Raw genomic sequence first — 18,119 nt, forward strand, 5'->3', positions numbered from 1 at the left:
CCACCTACACTTCTTGATGGAGAATGGCGATAGATGAAGGAGTCTACCTTCAAGCAGGTAGGACTAAGGCAGAAGCAATGACATGCCCATGCCCACCTCACTGTAAGTCCAGCCCTTGGGACCTTTCAGGCATACAAAGTGGAACAGTAGGGCAAAATCGAAAATCCCCTGACAGGTGCCAGCATGACAACTTGGCCACAAGTGTCCCTTGTCTGGTTAGGATGCAAATGGTCTGAGTCACAACAATCGACCAGACTGTCAGCAGGTGTGTGATGGGTAAAAATGACAGTTAAGAATATTATTTTCTGTTTAACTGTAAGAAAGTTGGAAGGAAGTTTATTTACCCTGTAGCTTGCAAGGATGGTGTTCTGTAACACACAAGAATGCTGAATGGTAAATTATCTGGAACTATCTTAAATGCAAGTATTCTGAATTTTCTAAAGAAAAAAAAGGAGTTAAACTCTGAGATTTGTGGCATTTGCATTCTTAGTTGTGACACTTTAAATATCTCATTTACAATCCTTGGAATTTCAACTGGTGCCTGTGGATTGAGCATCTTTAACAGAATCATCCCTTACAAAAGGGACACCAACACCCTCCACATAAGGGAAGGCCATAAGACTGCCCACTTTTTTGCATGGTTACACAGAATCTGTATTACAGCCAAGAATGTAAAGTCCCTGCCACAAAGCACATGGGGTAAATGTGGATATATTTTAGGTTTGATCCATTGGGACCACAGTTTGCAAGTTGCAGAAATAAGGCTGGTGGATCTGTGGGGAAAACTCCTGTTTTGGACAATTTCTTACATACTGGCATTGTAGAACGCTAGTAAAGCAACTGAACAGGATCACTGGGGGACCTACAAAGTTGAATAAGGAAAAGTAGTTTGTTCCATGAAAGGTGGACACAAAGTAATTGGTACACTAATTACAGTACACATGAATGCTAGCAACTGTTAAGTTTAAAGGAATGAGAACTTACATGTCCCTGGTATTTAGTAAGTACAGCTAGAAACAGCTTTGCATATTTTACAGATTTCATGAAGTCCGAGGCTTCTGCATTTAACTTCCCAATAAACCGATCGAATACCTCTGGTGTCAGTTCCATCTAGGAAAATAAATAAACAACAATTAAACTGCACAACTTCATGACACCAAAACACATCTCATCTTATTAGACACACTCACTTCATAGAAAAAAAAACATACAATATGTGGGGGTGGGGGGTGGGCAGAACGTTTGGGGAACAAAAACTCAAGCAGCACATTTTGGGCTTTCATGAGAAACGTTCATTTTACAATGTCGTTCGGCCAGTTTCCAATTTTCTTAAACAGTAAAGATCACCTACATGAGACAGTGTTTCAACCTGCTTCAAAGCAGCTGTACAAAACAGGTATACAGCTACATATGAGCTCATTAATGAAAAAAAAACCTTTCACAACAGACAATTGCTACATCTTCTACTTCTGAGATCTTGAGCTCTGCACAATTTCTTGAAGTCTCCTGCTCCTGTGTTAGGAGGGTTGGACACTTCTACAATGTCACTGTGAATCAAGACAGCATGCCTAGCTCCACAACTCAGAGGCATGTATGCCTCCATGATGTTAAATGCTGGGTAAAAACAAGATGCTTACATTCTGCACTCTCCACTGCAACCTCCATGCACTCAGCAAGCACACCAGACAGGTATACATTCACAATAATACAAAATGTCACACCCAGCAACAGGAAAGGCCATGTAGACAGTTGAAAGTAGTAAAACAATAACCCCATAGTGCAGAGGGCCTTCTCACAGATCACTTCATATGGTGACTACAAGTATTTGTTACAGCTGACTTCAAGGCCCTCTGTTACACACTACCCTCTAATACTCTGTGCCTGTTGGTGGCAGCCCCACTAACTCTAACTTCGATGTGCTGTTCAACCACACCCCCCCAAGAAACCTAAAACTGTTAACTTGTTCCACTATTTTCCCATCTATCTCAGCTTTCAGCTTCTTCTGATTTCCCCCATTTGCTGTCATGACAACTGTCTTGTCTGAACTTAATTATATCCTCTATGCCTTCAGTTTTACATTCCGGTCTTCCATCATTTGCTAAAGTTCCTTTCAGAGTCCACCTGTGGTGCAACCTCATCTGCATACAGTAACTGTCTCCTTCGACCTATCTGACAATGTAGTTCTTCAATAATATGAATAGGAGCAGGCTACAAGATGAACCCTGATGCATGCCTATTTCCACTGAGATCCTTTCTGCAAGTCTGAACGCTGTTTATACAGGAGTCATTGAGTTCTTGAAAACAGCCAGTACTAATTCTGGCCATGTTCTGGGACTTTGGACCACTTCAGGACTGCCAAAATCAGCTTTCTTGGGACCTTGTCATATGACTTCTTCAAGTCTAGGAGTGCCCAGTTGGACTGTCTCCTCATCCCCAGCATTTTATAGATAGCTTAATAGGCAAGTACTAGGCTAGTTGTCTTTCTAGGCCATTTTAAACCTGCCCAACTTCCCTTTTTCTCCTCAAAATAATCCATTCAATTTGCTTTTAGAGTGGTCTTACCCATCCCATGGTCAATAAATTAAAGTTATGTACTCACCCTAACTATGAATCTGTGTTGTCCATTTTCATTCTTCCTCAGTATTTGGGTTATCTGAACTTTGATCCAACACGGCCTCAATCCACAGACTTTGGATCCAAATCTCGAGCTCCTCCCTCTACCCACAATACCTTAGTCTACCTGCAATACTTCAGATTGAGTTTGCTCAAAATGCACTCTCTCGAGGCATTCCTAAAAATGGAGAACATCGATATCTGTGCAGTAACTGAGACCTGGTTCAAGGCTCCAGAGAGCACCCCATGCAATACCAGGCTACAACTCTTACCACACTTTTAGGCTACCAAACCAGGATCAAAACACTAAAGGTGGAGGAATGTCCATAGTCACCAAGGATATTCACACCACCAGGTTAGTTGCCCAACACAATGCGTCTGAAATTCTCCAGGTGCAACTAACACTAGGTAAGACTGCAATCCAAATTGTAGCTTGCTACAGATCCCCCACCTTGCCCCAAGATTCTCACTACACCTTTCTAAACATACTGGAAAATATTAATATACAACCAAACACCCTAATACTGGGTGATTTCAACTACCCTGCCATTAACTGGGAAAACTACTCATGCACCAAAACCCTTGCCCAACGGTTCTTGTAATTCATAAATTCCAATGCCCTGGATCAACTAATCCACAGTCCCACCAGGGTCTCCAATATCCTATACCTGGTCATAACCAACATGGGAAATCGATGCTTCACACCTATGGTCACTCCCTCGTTGGTCAGGTCAGACCATAAGCTAATCACCCTTAACATCCACATCCCACCTCCACCCCCCAGTAAGGAAACCTCCATAAAAAACTTCTCTGAAGCCAACTTCATGCTACTCAAGTCAGAAGTTACAAACTTCATGACACCCATGCAGACGGGAACTGAAAGTTCGACTGCTGAGTCCTACACTAAGTCACTGTACGAGCACATTCACTCACGCATGAATCCTGCCATCCCAAATAGAACCAAGATGCTCTCCTCCAAAAAAAGGAAGCCAATCTGGTGGTCCCCTGCCATAAACAAACTTTACAACAAAAGGAAAAAACAGTTGCAGAAAAGAGGAAAATCCCAGGATGCAAAAAACTCCCTTACCAGCCTCAGTAAGAAGCTGAGATCCCTCATAAAATCCTCAAAAGCTAGTTACGAAAATAAAATTGCCAAAGATTCCAAAGACAACCACGAGGCATTCTATAGTTATGTCAAGAATCTAAATGGCAATGCTCAAATCTGCTCTGAACTACAACAGAATGGCATTAAATATACTGACCCAAGGATATTGCCAATATCCTGGGAGATCGATTCAGTGCCAACTTCACCCCCCTCTCACCCCCTAAATGGCCTATCTCAATACTGGAAGATTGCCAAATTCTGATAATAACGGCCATACAGGTAAAAAATGCTCTCTCCAAAGCTAACAATACAGCATCCATGGGACCAGATGACATCCCGGACTGTGTACTACATGAACTACAAAATGAACTGGCACCTCACCTAAGTGTCATGTTTAATCATACCCTCACCTCAGGCTTCGTGCCCACTGAGTGGTGCACAGCTACAGTTATCCCACTCCACAAGGGGGGATCCACCTTGGATCCCGGGAACTACTGCCCCATCAGTCTGACGAGCTGACCTGCAAGGCCATGGAAAGTATTATCATGGAACTTATAAACAAAGACACTGGCAACCTTAAAACATTGGACCCCACCCAGTTTGAATTCGTGAAGGGCCGATCTTGTCTCCTGAACCTTATTGACTTCTTTGAATCAGTCTCCAGAGCCGTGGACGAGGGTAAGGCAGTCTACATGGCCTATCTGGACCTCGCCAAGGCCTTTGACACCATCCCCCACTCTGGAATCATAGATAAACTTACTAAGCTGGGCATTAATCCCTACGTCACTCAATCGGTTGCCAACTGGCATACTGACAGAACCCACACTGTAAAAGTAGCTGACTCCAAATCCAGCTCCAGGCAAGTGACAAGTACAGTACATCAGGGTTCAGTCCTGGGACCTCTCTTGTTTGGCATCTTCTTCTCCGAAGTACAGGCTAACACTAAGGGACTCTAGCTAACAAAGTTCGCAGATGACTGCAAACTGGGAGCCATTATTGAATCCCCAAATGATGCGGATACTCTACAAAAGGGCCTTACAGAAACAGATGCTTGGTGCCAGAGCCATGGGCTCAAGCTCAATGCCAAGAAATGTATAGTTATCCCCTTTGGGAAAAAACATGTACCCGTGAATTATCACACAGGTGGCAGTACACTAAACACCAAATGTGTGATAAGAGACTTAGGGACACAGGTGAACAGTGGTCTCACCTTCAATAACCACATCGCCACAACAGTCAGGAAATTCTTCTATGTGGCACACCTGATCACTAAGGGCTTTTCATCCAGAAAAAAGGAGGTCATTGTCCCAACGTACTCATCCCTCATTAGACCCATTATAAAATACAACGCCCCATTTGGTATGTACCTCTCAAGACATCTGCAACAACTGGAAAGGCTGCAGAAATATCTCACTAAAAGAATCACAGGCCTAAAGCAGATGCCCTATGTTGACCACCTTAAAAAACCCCAGCTATACTCTGTCGCATATCGTCTACTCCGAGGCAATCTCTGCTTAACATACAAGGTCATGTCAAACCCAGAGCTGTTGGACATGCTACACCTAAAAGAAATCCCAATCCCTCAGAGCCACATGCTCCAGGGATCTAAATCTTGTCATCACAATAAACAAAACATGCTGGAGGGATAGGTTCCTGACCCAGAGACTCCCCAGACTCTGGAATAGACTGCCCATACATGTTAAGCAGAGCACCTCTTTGGCCCTCTTCAAAGGGAACCTTGATGATTGGATGGGAGAAAGGAAATTCACCCCAGGGATCACGTCAGTCACCCTGCTAGACAGGGGTCCAGGGAAGTAAATAGTGTGGGAAGAAATAGCCAGGGAATTGTTATGGCTAGGCTTGTATAGGCTCTAGGGCCGATAGCCTAGTACCAACCTATGAACCTATGCTGTTAAAAATATCATAGAATATGAAAAGAGAAAAAGCAGACTAACAGAACCAGGGCTCAAACCTGGAACAAGAGGTTCCAGAAAGTCCATCAGGTCACTCCAGAAGATGACAGGCAGGGGAAGATGTGAGGGGCGATGAGGAAGAATGAAAATGGATAATACAGATTCATGGTTATGGTGAGTACATAACGTTAATATCTGATGTTGCCCTTTTCATTCTTCCTCAAAGTATGGGACAGAGTCTCCAGCTATGCGAATCTTGGGTGGCCTTCATGATGTATGGGACAGAGTCTCCAGCTATGCGAATCTTGGGTGGCCCTCATGATGTATGGGACAGAGTCTCCAGCTATGCAAATCTTGGGTGGCCTTCATGATGTATGGGACAGAGTCTCCAGCTATGCGAATCTTGGGTGGCCTTCATGATGTATGGGACAGAGTCTCCAGCTATGCAAATCTTGGGTGGCCCTTCATGACATATGGGACAGTCTCTCCAGCTATACAAATCTTGGGTGGCCTTCATGGAAGGATATTCAGGAGACTGGCTGAAACAAAAGCAGCTCTGTTTCTGGAAATTATGTCTAATCTGTAATGAGTAATAAAGGTATGAGCATTAGACCATGTGGCTACACAAATATCATCAATGGAAGTTCTATACCAGAAGGCAGATGAGGTGGCCATGGATCTGGTTGAATGGGCCTTAGGTGGTTTTGGTAGGGAGAGACCTTGCTGGGAATATATCCAGGAAATGCAATTAGTTATCCATTTGGCTAATATAACTTTAGAAAATGGAAATCCCAGCCTGCTTGATGAAAAACAGACAAACTGATCAGTTTTTCTGAAAACATTTATGCTATGTAAATAGAAACTTAGTTGCCTATGTACATCTAAAAGATGTAGCATGTATTTTCCCTTATTTGAAAATGTAGGAAAGAAAACTGGTAAATGAATGGTTTTGACTTATGTTCGAATCAGAAACTACTTTTGGTATTAAGGGGGGACTGGTTCATAAGGTACCGCTATCTTTGTGAAAAATAATACAAGGGTGTTTGGATGAATGAGCCTGGAGTTCATAAATTCTTTTTGCATATGTAATAGCAACTAAGAAGGCAATTTTACAAGAAGAAATTTTAAATCAGTTTTTGCTGAAGGTTCAAAGGGCTGTTGATGTTAAATCCCAAGGATGTGATGGATCTTTCACTGGAGGTCTAAGCGAAAAGGCATCCTTTAGGAAAGCCTTGCACAACTTGGAAGCAGCCAAGCAAGAACCATTGTCTCCTGAGTGAAAATTTGATATACCTGCCAATTGTACTTTGATTATGGAAAAACTAGCACCCTCCTTAAAAAAAGGAAGCTAAAAACTCCAACACTGAAGAAATAGGAGCAGTAAAAGAATCAATGCCACTTTTCAGGGCCCATACTGACAATCTTATCCACTTACTCTTGTAAATCTTCATAGTAGATGCTTTCTGAGAGGACAAAGTATATGACGAACCAGGGAAGAAAGCCTGCTCTGTCTAGCTATTAATGGAACTGAAGAAACCATACGGTTAGTTTGAGGCCTGGGATATTGGGATGCTTTATCCCCAAGGGATGTTACAGAAGGTCTGGGCTGGGGTCCAGTACCAAGGAGGATAACAAAGACGAGACCAAAGGAAGGGAAACCACACCTGGTGAGGCCAAAAAGAAGCAATGGGGATAACTGAGCTCTTCAACCGAATGACTGGCTTTCTGTAAGAATTTTTGGAATCAGAGGTACTGCAGACAGGCGTAAAGGAAACTGGAGAGCCAAACATTGATTAGAACATCTCTCAGTGACTTGCCCTGAGGGGGGGGGGATCAGGGCAAAGTACCTGTTGTACTTGTTGTTGTGGGAAGATGCAAAAAGATCGCAGCAAGTTTGGCTCCATCAATGGAAAATATTCTCTGCCACTGACTGGTTGAGAAACCACTTGTGAGATAAAAGAATGGACCTGCAGTGTTTGTCTGCTTGTACGTTGGATTCCCCTGGAAAGTGCAGTTGCCACAAAAAGCAGTTGGAGGAGATCACCCGTTACCACACTCTCATAGCTTTTCAATGGAGGAGATAAAATTGAGCTCCGCCTTGTTTGTTGATGTACCAGACCACAGACATGTCAGTTTGAACCACAATAGTCCCCAGAGGGATAACATCTTGAAAAGTCTGCAATCCTAGTAGGATTTGGCTTCATCTCTATGGCACTGATGTGTAAATTGGTCTCTTGGGGGGACCACATGCTTTGAACCAGCTTCCCAAGAAATGCCCCCAATGCAGTAGGGAGCCATTAGTGGTCACTGTGACCACCGGGGGAGACAGAACGAAGAGGTAACCTACGTAAATGTCACCCAGCTGGATCCACTAATGAAAACTGTTTCTGCATACAGAAGTACGTTTGACTGGAAAGGACAGGGGGAGTTGAAAAACAGACCACTGAACAGCTAGAGTCCACTGTAGAACACACATATAGTAACATGCTAATGGGACTAAGACTATAGACGCTGCCATGGAACCTAGAGTCTGAAGAACAAGTCTGGCTGGAGGAACAGGATGAGAAAGAAATTGCTGCACTTGGAAAGTACAGTTTTGTACCTACCATAAATGTAGATGTTTGAGTGGTTATACTGCTGCAGTCATCACACTTGGGTTATCCTGTCGTCAGGCGGTCCCGCAGTCAGCTGAATCCCAAAGTCCTGGTCCGGTGTTGGTTGTCGTCGCCTCTTCCCTGACGTCAGTGCGACAGGGGTATAAAAGAGACAGCCGACGCCATTTTCTTCAGTTTGTCTTGCCCCAGATGTCAGGTGCCCCCAACTAGGAAGGCAATACAATAGCTATGCAACAATACCTTAGTAGATAAGCAATAGTACTAGCTGTTAGCAAATACACCATATAGACATGCATCCAATAGATTGATGTACATGGAGTTGTAACTAACACCCTGGTATGTAGAGGGGATGGACGGAGGGTAACCTGGACTGCAGCAGTATAACCACTCGAACATCTACATTTCTGGTAGGTACAAAACTGTACTATGTTCATCGTGCTATACTGCTGCAGTCATCACACTTGGGTAGAATCCCAAAGCTATGGAAGGGTGGCTGGTACTAAACTGGGTTAGGTGATGCTAGAATGCCCTGCAGAACTGCAGTGGCAAAACCAGCTCTGGTTTTTGAGTATAATGGAAGATGGTAGTGCTTGGTAAAGGTGTGCACTGAACTCCAAGTAGCTGCCTCCAGAATGTCTTTGGTTGGAACCCCTCTGAGAAAGGCTGCTGAGGTTGCAGTAGCCCTGGTAGAATGGGATCTAATATTGACAGGCACTGCCTTCCCATGGTGCGAGTTGCAAAAGCGGATACAACGTGTTATCCATTTGGAGATGGTCTGTTTTGAAATAGCCTTTCCTTGTGAACCTGCAGCATATGATACAAAGAGTTGGTTAGTTTTTCTGAAGATCTTTGTCTTATCTAAATAGTAACGTAGCTGTCTGTGAATGTCCAAATAGTGAAGGAGCCTTTCTCCTTTATTCTGTGGGTTAGGATAAAAGGTGGGTAAATGAATGGTCTGATTCAAAGCCACACTGGATACTACCTTGGGCATGAAGGTAGGGTTAGTTCGTAAAGAGACTCTGTCCTGATGGAAAATGATGAAAGGCTCCACTGCCATAAGTGCCTGTAGTTCTGAGACCCTGCATGCTGAGGTAATAGCCAGTAACAAGGCTGTTTTCCAAGACAAGTATTGTAGTTCTGCTGAGAATGCTGGTTCGAAAGGAGGTAGTGTTAACTTTTCTAAAACGAAGTTCAGGTCCCAAGTTGGTGTTGGTGGTTTTCTAGAGGGTCTTATATTCTTAGCCCCTCTGAGAAACTGCCTAAGTAAAGGGTGTGAGAAAATTGGGCGATCTGTATTATATTGAGCTGAAATGGCTGAAGCATGGATCTTAATGGAGGAGAAGGAAAGGCCTTTGTGTAGCATCTCAGTTAGGTATTGCAGTATGTGTGGAATGTTTGGTATCCAAGGATTTTGACCTTTAGCCTGGTGCCATGCACAAAATCTTTTCCATTTGTCTGAGTAAGTCTTCCTGGTGCTGGGCCTCCTGGCCTCCATAATTACATTCAGGACGTCCTTTGAGAGAAGTGTTGATTGATAATTTAAGGAATTCTCCATGCAGCTAAATTTAAAGTTCTGAGCTGGCTGTGACGGGTTTGTTTCTGAGTCAACAGTAGTGGGAATTGAGGCAAGATCCATGGAGGGCTGTGAGTCAAGTTCCTTAGTAATGGGTACCATTGCTGGCGTGGCCAGTCCGGAGCAATGAGGATCATTTGTGGTCTCTCTGATCTGACCTTCAGTAATACCTTGGTCAATAGAGGTAGTGGAGGGAAGGCATAGACTGTCAGTGTTGTCCAACTGAATGATAGAGCATCCACTTTCCAGGCTAGGGAGTGATAAGTCCTTGTGCAGAATTTTTGTAATTGGCAACTGTTGGGGGAGGCAAATAGATCTATGTCTGGACATCCCCATCTCTGAGTTATCATTAAAAATACTTGTGGGTGTAGTCGCCACCCGTGAGGGTCTGCCATATTTCTGATTAATTCGTCTGCCAATATGTTTTCCTTTCCTGGCAGGAATTGTGCTTGTAGTTGTACTTGGTAGGTCAAAGCTGTGTTCCATAAGGTCATAGCCTGTCTGCATAAAGGGTAGGAGTGTGTTCCTCCCTGTTTGTTTATGTACCACATAACTGTGGTGTTGTCTGTCCTTATTAGAAGTTGTCCTGGATGCAAGAGGTCCTTGAAGGCTGTCAGTGTATTTTGCACAGCTAGCATCTCCTTTTGGTTGATGTGAAGATGCATTTGTTTTGCAGAACATTTGCCCTGTATGCACTGTCCTGCCATGTGTGCTCCCCAGGCGTAGTCTGAAGAATCTGTTGTCATGGTTTGGTTTGCTGGAGGTAAGATGAAAGGAAGACCCTTGTTTGTTTGACATGCTTGAGCCCACCATAGGAACTCTTTTTGAAGGCAGGGAATGAAAGGTATATTTGTTTCGAGGCTGTGCCTGTGTTGAGACCATACACTTTTCAGGTACCATTGTAATGTTCTCATATGCAGCTTTGCATATGGGATTAGTTGAATGCATGATGCAATGAACCCCAATGCCTGCAGGACTTTCCTTGCAGTGAGCTGGGTAAATGTTGCTATCTTTTTGAAGAACTGAGTCAATTGTTTTTGTTTGTCTGGCATGAGGTAAGCCATCTGGGTCGTTGTATTTAAGCTGGCACCCAGGAATATTATCTGTTGCGAAGGTATTAGTTTTTGACTTCTTTTTGTTTACTGTGTACCCTAGGCAACTGAGCAGCTGTGTTACAAAAGCCAGATGCTGTAATAGAATGTCCTTGCTGTCCGCTTGGCTCAGGCAGTCGTCCAGATATGGATAAATTTGTATTCCTCGTTGTCTGCAATATGCAATTACTGATGCCAGGCATTTCGTAAATACTCTGGGCGCAGTAGATAAGCCAAAAGGCAATGCAGAGAATTGATAATGCGTTGTACCTGCCAGGTATCTTCTGCAATCTTGTCTGATAGGGACATGCAGGTATGCCTCTTTGAGGTCCAACGTTACCAGCCAAGACTCCTTGCCCAGCATGGGAAGGAGCTGCTGTAGTGTGAGCATTTTGAATTTGGGTACCTCCAGGTATGTGTTCAGAATTGAGAGGTCTAAGATGGGCCTCCAGGCTTTGTCCCTTCTTGGGACTAGAAACAGTCTTGAGTAAAAACCTTGACCTTGCTCTTTTGTAGGTACCTTTTGAATTGCTTTCATATCCATGAGAGCTGAAATTTGCGTTTGAGCCTCTGCCCATTGGTTTGGAGGCAGATTTGGCATGCCTCTCATCCGAGGTAAAGTGTGGAAATGAAATCTGTAGCCTCTGGTAATAATGTCCAGAATCCATTTGTCATTTGTTATGATGCGCCAATTTTGTGGAAATAGAGCCAGTTTCCCTCCCAAAGGTGCTGCCAGGGCAATTTTACTTGGCAGGCGAAAAGGGAAGTCATTGTGTTTGTTTCCTGAAGGGTTGAGATCTTTTTGTCTCCACCTCTTTGAGTTGCTGTATGCCATTGTCTAGGCCTGAAAGAACCTTGTGGCTGGCCTCTGCCCCTTGGGCGCCTGTACCTACCTCTTTGGGGTCTGTCTGATGCAGGAAAGGACCAGTTTTTTGATGGCCAGTTTCTGCTGAAACGAGGAGGTTGTACCTGTAAAAAATATTTAACTGTTTGCATAGATTTTGCCTTTTCTCCCATTTTCTTCAAAACGTCCTCTGCTTTGACACCAAATAACACATCTTTCTGCAACGGGGCATCCAATAACTTTGCTTTGACATGTTCTGGTAAGGCTTGTTCTTTAAGCCAAGCATGCCTACGTATGACAGACCCTGTGACAGCTGCTCTACATGAGGCTTCCAATGAATCAAAACCACACTGTAAGGTATGTTTTTCCACCTGTTCTGCTGCATGCAGCAAATCCTGCATCTCTTTCAAATCTAGTTGATCTGTCTGAGGGATCAGCTTCTGCTTTAACTGTGTAATCAAATACTGTTGGTATTTTAGCATGTGGAATTGGCAGTTTAATGCCCTCATGGCCAAAGTGGCAGACGTATACACTTTCTTTCCCCATCTTTCTAATGCTCTGGAATCTCTTTCAGAAGAAAGTGGAGTCTTAGCAGTAGAGGCCTTAACCCCTTTGGGACCCTGGGAAATGGTCTCGGGGTCTGCATTAGGGCTTTTGTATAGAAACTTATGAGTATCAGGAACTCAATAGTATCTGTCTGGTTTAGCTGGTGCTGGAGGTAAGGAATCTGGGTTTAAACTGGATTCAGAGAAATCATCATCCAAAATGTCTAAAACTGGAGGAATTGCCAGTGGTCTATGCTGTGGAAGAAGAAGAAACTCACGGAGTCTTTTCTTGGAGTCAGAGTAATCTTGGCCTTCCCAGTGGAAATGTTCCCTCATGGTGTGTAAAGTTTCCCCAAAAGAGTAGTCTTCAGGGGGGGAGACAGAGGGAATGGACTCTTCAGCATCTGAGTCTTCATAAGGAGGGAAGGAGTAATCCTGGTCGTCAGAGATGCCTGAGGAAATGGATGCTTGGTCAGAGGAAGGATAATCTTCCTCCAGTCTAGGCCTTTTGTCAGGTGGGGGTTGGGATCCCCTGATAAGGGTAATTAAATCCTCGGCCATCTTAAGCATCTGTTTTTAGGCATAGGGGCCTGTGGGGGGGGGGTGTGGCCCTGGTTTTCTAACTTTCAAGGGGGCTTTGAGCTTAGCATAAGGCTTGGCAGAGGCAGTTGTCGGTTTGAAAACACCCTCTGAGACCGAAGGCCTATCCAAAATTTCCGGATCCCCGTCGGGGCTGGCATCCGAGGAGTGAGGTGGAACCGGATCCTGAGGCCCAACTGTTTCGGTTTGGGATGCCGTCAGAAATTCTGAATCAGCGGTAGTCAGGGGCTGCGAAGGCGCCTCGCTGAAAACCGGAGAACCGGCGTCAGGCCTTGCTGAGGCCTCGGTATCTGGTCTTGGCTGCCGGTCCTTATCTTTGTGTTTTTTAATCATTGCTGATGTTGGTTGCTCCGATGGCATGCTATAGTTAAATTTTCTGCCAAAATAATGCTGGGCGAATTCTGCTCAACGCTTAATTGTATGTTTGTTGAACCTAGCACAAAACCGACAACCAGAGACGTTGTGGTCTGGGCCTAGGCAAGGAATACAATAAGAATGAAAATCCTTATGAGGTATTTGCTTCCCACAAGAAATACAATTATTAACTTTGTCTGACATCGGTCTGAGGCAAGAAAAGTTTCCCCAACGGGGTACTTAGCTTTAGAGAAGACTTCAGGCTGAAATTTGATTCGAAAATTTCAGGAGCTGGCCGACCGGCACTTGCGAACTGCTTCTGCTGCAGGCACCGCGCGGCAAGAAAGACTGAAGAAAATGGCGTCGGCTGTCTCTTTTATACCCCTGTCGCACTGACGTCAGTGAAGAGGCGAAGACAACCGACGCTGGACCAGGACTTTGGGATTCGGCTGACTGCGGGACCACCTGACGACAGGATAACCCAAGTGTGATGACTGCAGCAGTATAGCACGATGAACATCGTGATTGCATCGGTACAATGAGGAGGAAGAGAAGCAGTCTGACTTATTGTGTTTAAATGAGCATCGATAAGCTCCAGGCTCTGTACCAGTTGCAGTTTGGATTTGGAAATGTTGACGATGATGTGTTTGGCAAATCTGGAGCAAATAGTCCCTGACTGTTCTAGAAGATGCCTGGTTGGGGAGGTGAGGAGACAGTCATCTAAATGTGGAAACACTCAATCCTTGCAGTCTCAGGTGAACTGCTACCAATGTCATACACTCAGTAAACACCCTGGGGGCTGTTGTAAGTACAAAGGGCAGGTCTCTGAACTGATAGTGATGGGCTCCCAACCAAAAGTGCAAGTATCTTTGGAAGTGTCTATTCATTTTGATATGATAGTACATGTCCTGAAGATCGACTGAGCACATCCAATTGTCTTTGCGGAAAAGAGTTAGAATGGATTGAACTGTGACAATTCGGAACTTTGATTTCCTCACATAATGATTTATATTGCTTAGATCCAAAACTGGTCTCAGATCCCTTATCTTTTTTGACACTACAAAGAACATCAAGTAAGTTCCGAATCCTCTTTGGTCTGGTGGGACCTCCTGGATGTCTCTCTTGTTCAGCAGCTGTTGAATCTCTCGAGCTGCAGATTCTTTCTGACTAGGTGGAACATTGGGAAGCTTTCTTCTTCTGGTTGGGGAAGTCTGCAAAAATGGTATGAAATAACCTCTGTATATTATTTGTAGCACAAAATAATCTTTTGTTATAGCAGCCCAGGCATCTGGGTGCAAGGGCAAGCATCCCCCGACTGCCTCCAGAGACGAGCAGTTGGGGAGTTCTTCAGGAGCATTGAAAGCATCTATCTAGGAAGGAATATCAGAAACCCTGGTTTTGTAGGCCTCCTCTGTCCCATGAAGATGGCGTCTTGCATTTAAACTCCCTCCTCTGCATTTGAAGGAGTTGTCTCTGTGTGAATCCTGGAAAGATCCTTGGGATTTACGGAACCAGATTTTCTTGCCTCCTCTTTGATTCTGTGAAAAAGATCATTGAAGAGTAGAAAAGTGAATCCCTAAGGCAGACAGGGTCTTTCCTTCTTGTTCACTGCAGAAAAATGTCTGTTTTATAGAAGGGCCAAACAAGGATGTTCCATTAAAAGAAGCAATAATGAAAGAAGGCTTGAAAGGCTCCATAAAGTTGCACAGCCGCATCCAGAACAGTCTCCGTACGGCAATGCCCGAACCAGTCGCCTGTGAGATGCCCTGTGCAGCATGTGAGATCAGCCTCATGGGTGCCTAGAGTGGCCAGTTGCGAAGGTGATCTTTTATAGGTTCATAGGTAGGTACTAGGCTACTGGCCCTAGGGCTTATACAAGCCTAGCCAAAAAGGTGCCCTGGCTTTCGCCACCCAAGGAAATTATTTTCCTGTGCCCCTGTCAGGCAGAACCACAGAAGTGATCCCCGGGGTGAATTTCCTATTACCCATCCAATCATTAAGATTTTTCTTGAAGAGTGCTAATGAGGAGCTCTGTTTGACATAGATAGGTAGTCTGTTCCAGAGTAAGAGAAGTCTCTGGGGCAGGAATCTATCCCTCCAGCATGTTCTGTTTATTGTGGTGACAAGGTTTAGGTCCCTAGAGCGTGTAGCTCGGAAGGATTGTGATTTCTTTAAGTGGAGCATGTCCAACAGCTCTGGGTTTGACATAGCTTTGTATGTTGGGCAGAGATCGCCTCTGAGTAGGTGATATGCGACGGAGTAAAACTGGAGTTTTTTGAGTCGGTCTGCGTAAGACATCTGTTTGAGGCCAGTAATCCTCTTTGTGAGGTATTTTTGCAGCCTTTCCAGTTGTTGCAGATGTCTTGTGAGGTACATACCAAAAGGGGCGTTGTACTCTATAATTGGTCTAATGAGTGATGAGGAGAGAGGAACAATGACCCCTTTTTTCCTGGATGAGAACCCTTTTGTGATGAGGTGTGCCACATAGAAGGATTTCCTGACCACTGTGGCGATGTGATTATCAAAAGAGAGACTACTGTCCACCTGTGTCCCAAGATCTCTTATCACACTTTCGGTATTAAGTAGACTACCACCTATGTGGTAGTTCATGGGTAAAGAGTTTTTACCAAAGGGGATGACAATGCACTTTTTGGCATTGAGCCTGAGGCCATGGCTTTGACACCAGGCATCTGTCTCAGTGAGGCCCTTTTGTAGGATGTCCATATCATTAGTAGTCCACTACAGACAGACTCAGAGAAGAATTTTGAGAGCTCCTTGGTCAAATCCCTCTGCAGCCTTATAAAGTGTGCCAAATAATTCAGGGACCTTAAGGCACAGGATACCAAAGCAAATACGCACTTTCCAAATCAGTCCAAAGGCCTAGAAACTCTAGGGAGATGGACAGAGGAGCTCTGTTTTGCTAACTCTGTTTAAGTGGCTGCTGCCACAACCATTGCATCACCGGGGACTCATTTACTCCAGTGAGATTTGTCTTTTGGAGATGCTAAAATCTTATCTGGACAATGTGAGATTAGATGCAAAAGAATCCAGTTTCTTCTATACTAATGTGAGAGACTAGGTCGATGAGCTCACTGGCTGGGAGAGTCTTCCAAGACATACGCCAGCACCAAAAGCTTCTAGAAATACTACTCCTCAGGGGAAGGATTATCTGAAGACCAACCACATTTCTGTTTAAGGATCTCCAAAATGTCTCCAAATGAAATCTCTTGAGGTGGTGATGTGGAGGACCCTTCCCCCTCATCAAAGTCAGTATCTTCTGTGAGAGAATCCAAGGGAAGAATCTATGTGTCTCCTTTTACACATTCTCTTACAATAAACCTCCTCAGTGGGATGCTCTGGGGAGGTGTCCAGAGAGAGAGGTAGTTCCTCTAAAGGAATTTTCTGGATGCTGTTGGTACTGGCTGACTTTGTGGAGTAGGTCTGATGGGATCAGAGCTTGAAATCATAGGGGGATAAAAGGTAGAATCCAAACACGTATGAGAGACCAGGTCTCTTGGATGAGAGAGCACCCACTCTACCACCTTGAAGGCAGATGGACCAGGAGTAGCCATGGCTGGTCACACAGGAACCTGGACTTCTAAAAACAGACAATCCACAACTCTGTGTGGATCCATGTCTTGAGGCAGACAGACAGACCTGAGATATCTAGTGCTGAGGCTCTGAGGGGCAAGGATAGCTCCGACAGCATCGGAGTAAATTCCAGCCCCGCAGACCCAACACTGATGCTTCGGCTCCGAGACTCATCCCAATCCAAGGGTATAGTGTCAAAAATAGTCATGGAAACCATCTGAGTCAAAGATGTAACCCTCTTCGGCTCCAACATCAGTTGTCTTGGAACTCTCAAATCTGAGGGCTCCAAATCCGAAGGACAGATGGGAGAAGGAGATACAACTATATGAGAGGTGGAAGGAAGGTTCACGGATCCAGTGGAAGACTGAGACAGTACAACCCCCATCTGGATCTCAGGAACTTCCTCATCATCCTACCCACTTCAACTTCAGAAAGACTCCTGGAGGACCTCACTGATGAGGCAATGGACTGAGATCTAGAATGCTTCCTCGGAGTTTGCATGAGAGGGGATCAGAGCTGAGGAGAAAAGTACAGTTTTGTACCTACCATAAATGTAGATGTTTGAGTGTTCACCCTGCTGCAGTCATCACACTTGGGTTATCCTGCCGTCAGGCGGTCCCGCAGTCGGCCTGAATTCCAAAGTCTTGGTCCGGCGTCGGTTGCTGACGCTTCTTCCCTGACGTCAGTGCGCCAGGGGTATATAAGAGGCATCCAACGCCATTTTCTTCAGTTTTTCTTGCCCCAGATGTCAGGTGCCCCCAATAGGTAGGCAAAATATATATATATAGCTAGATAAAAATAAAGCAATACCTTCAGGCACAAGCAAATACACCACAGAGGTAGTATAGGGCAGAGTGGTAGAGATAAGTTCAGCTAGTTCAGAGGGGATGGAGGGAGGGTAACCTGGACTGCAGCAGGGTGAACACTCGAACATCTACATTTATGGTAGGTACAAAACTGTACTATGTTCATCGTGTTACCCTGCTGCAGTCATCACACTTGGGTTGAATCCCAAAGCTAAGGATGAGAGGTGGAGTTAAACAGGGTTAGAAGAAGCTAGTAGGTCCTGCAAAACTGCAGTGGCAAAACCAGCTCTAGTCTTAGAATATAGAGGTAAGTGATAGTGGTTGGTGAAGGTGTGTACTGAACTCCATGTTGCAGCTTCCAGAATATCCTTGGTTGGCACTCCCCTGAGAGAGGCTGCTGATGTAGCTGTAGCCCTGGTGGAGTTGGACCTAATGTTAGCAGGTACCGGTTTCCCATGATGTGTGTAGC

The 18,119-nt window shown here is 44.7% G+C and overlaps 1 protein-coding gene across 1 annotated transcript in view; it reads right to left on the bottom strand.

Moving 5' to 3' along the window:
* Positions 1-18,119, bottom strand: part of FANCE (FA complementation group E) — a 797,034-nt gene that overhangs the window by 109,227 nt on the left and 669,688 nt on the right. The window contains exon 10 of the mRNA XM_044076581.1: positions 985-1,110. Within this exon, the coding sequence (XP_043932516.1) occupies positions 985-1,110 (126 nt within the window). The remainder of the gene's footprint in view (positions 1-984; positions 1,111-18,119) is intronic.

The sequence above is a fragment of the Protopterus annectens genome, chromosome 7.part0 (assembly GCF_019279795.1).
Source record: "Protopterus annectens isolate FY-2018-M chromosome 7.part0, PAN1.0, whole genome shotgun sequence".
Lineage (NCBI taxonomy): Eukaryota > Metazoa > Chordata > Ceratodontiformes > Protopteridae > Protopterus > Protopterus annectens.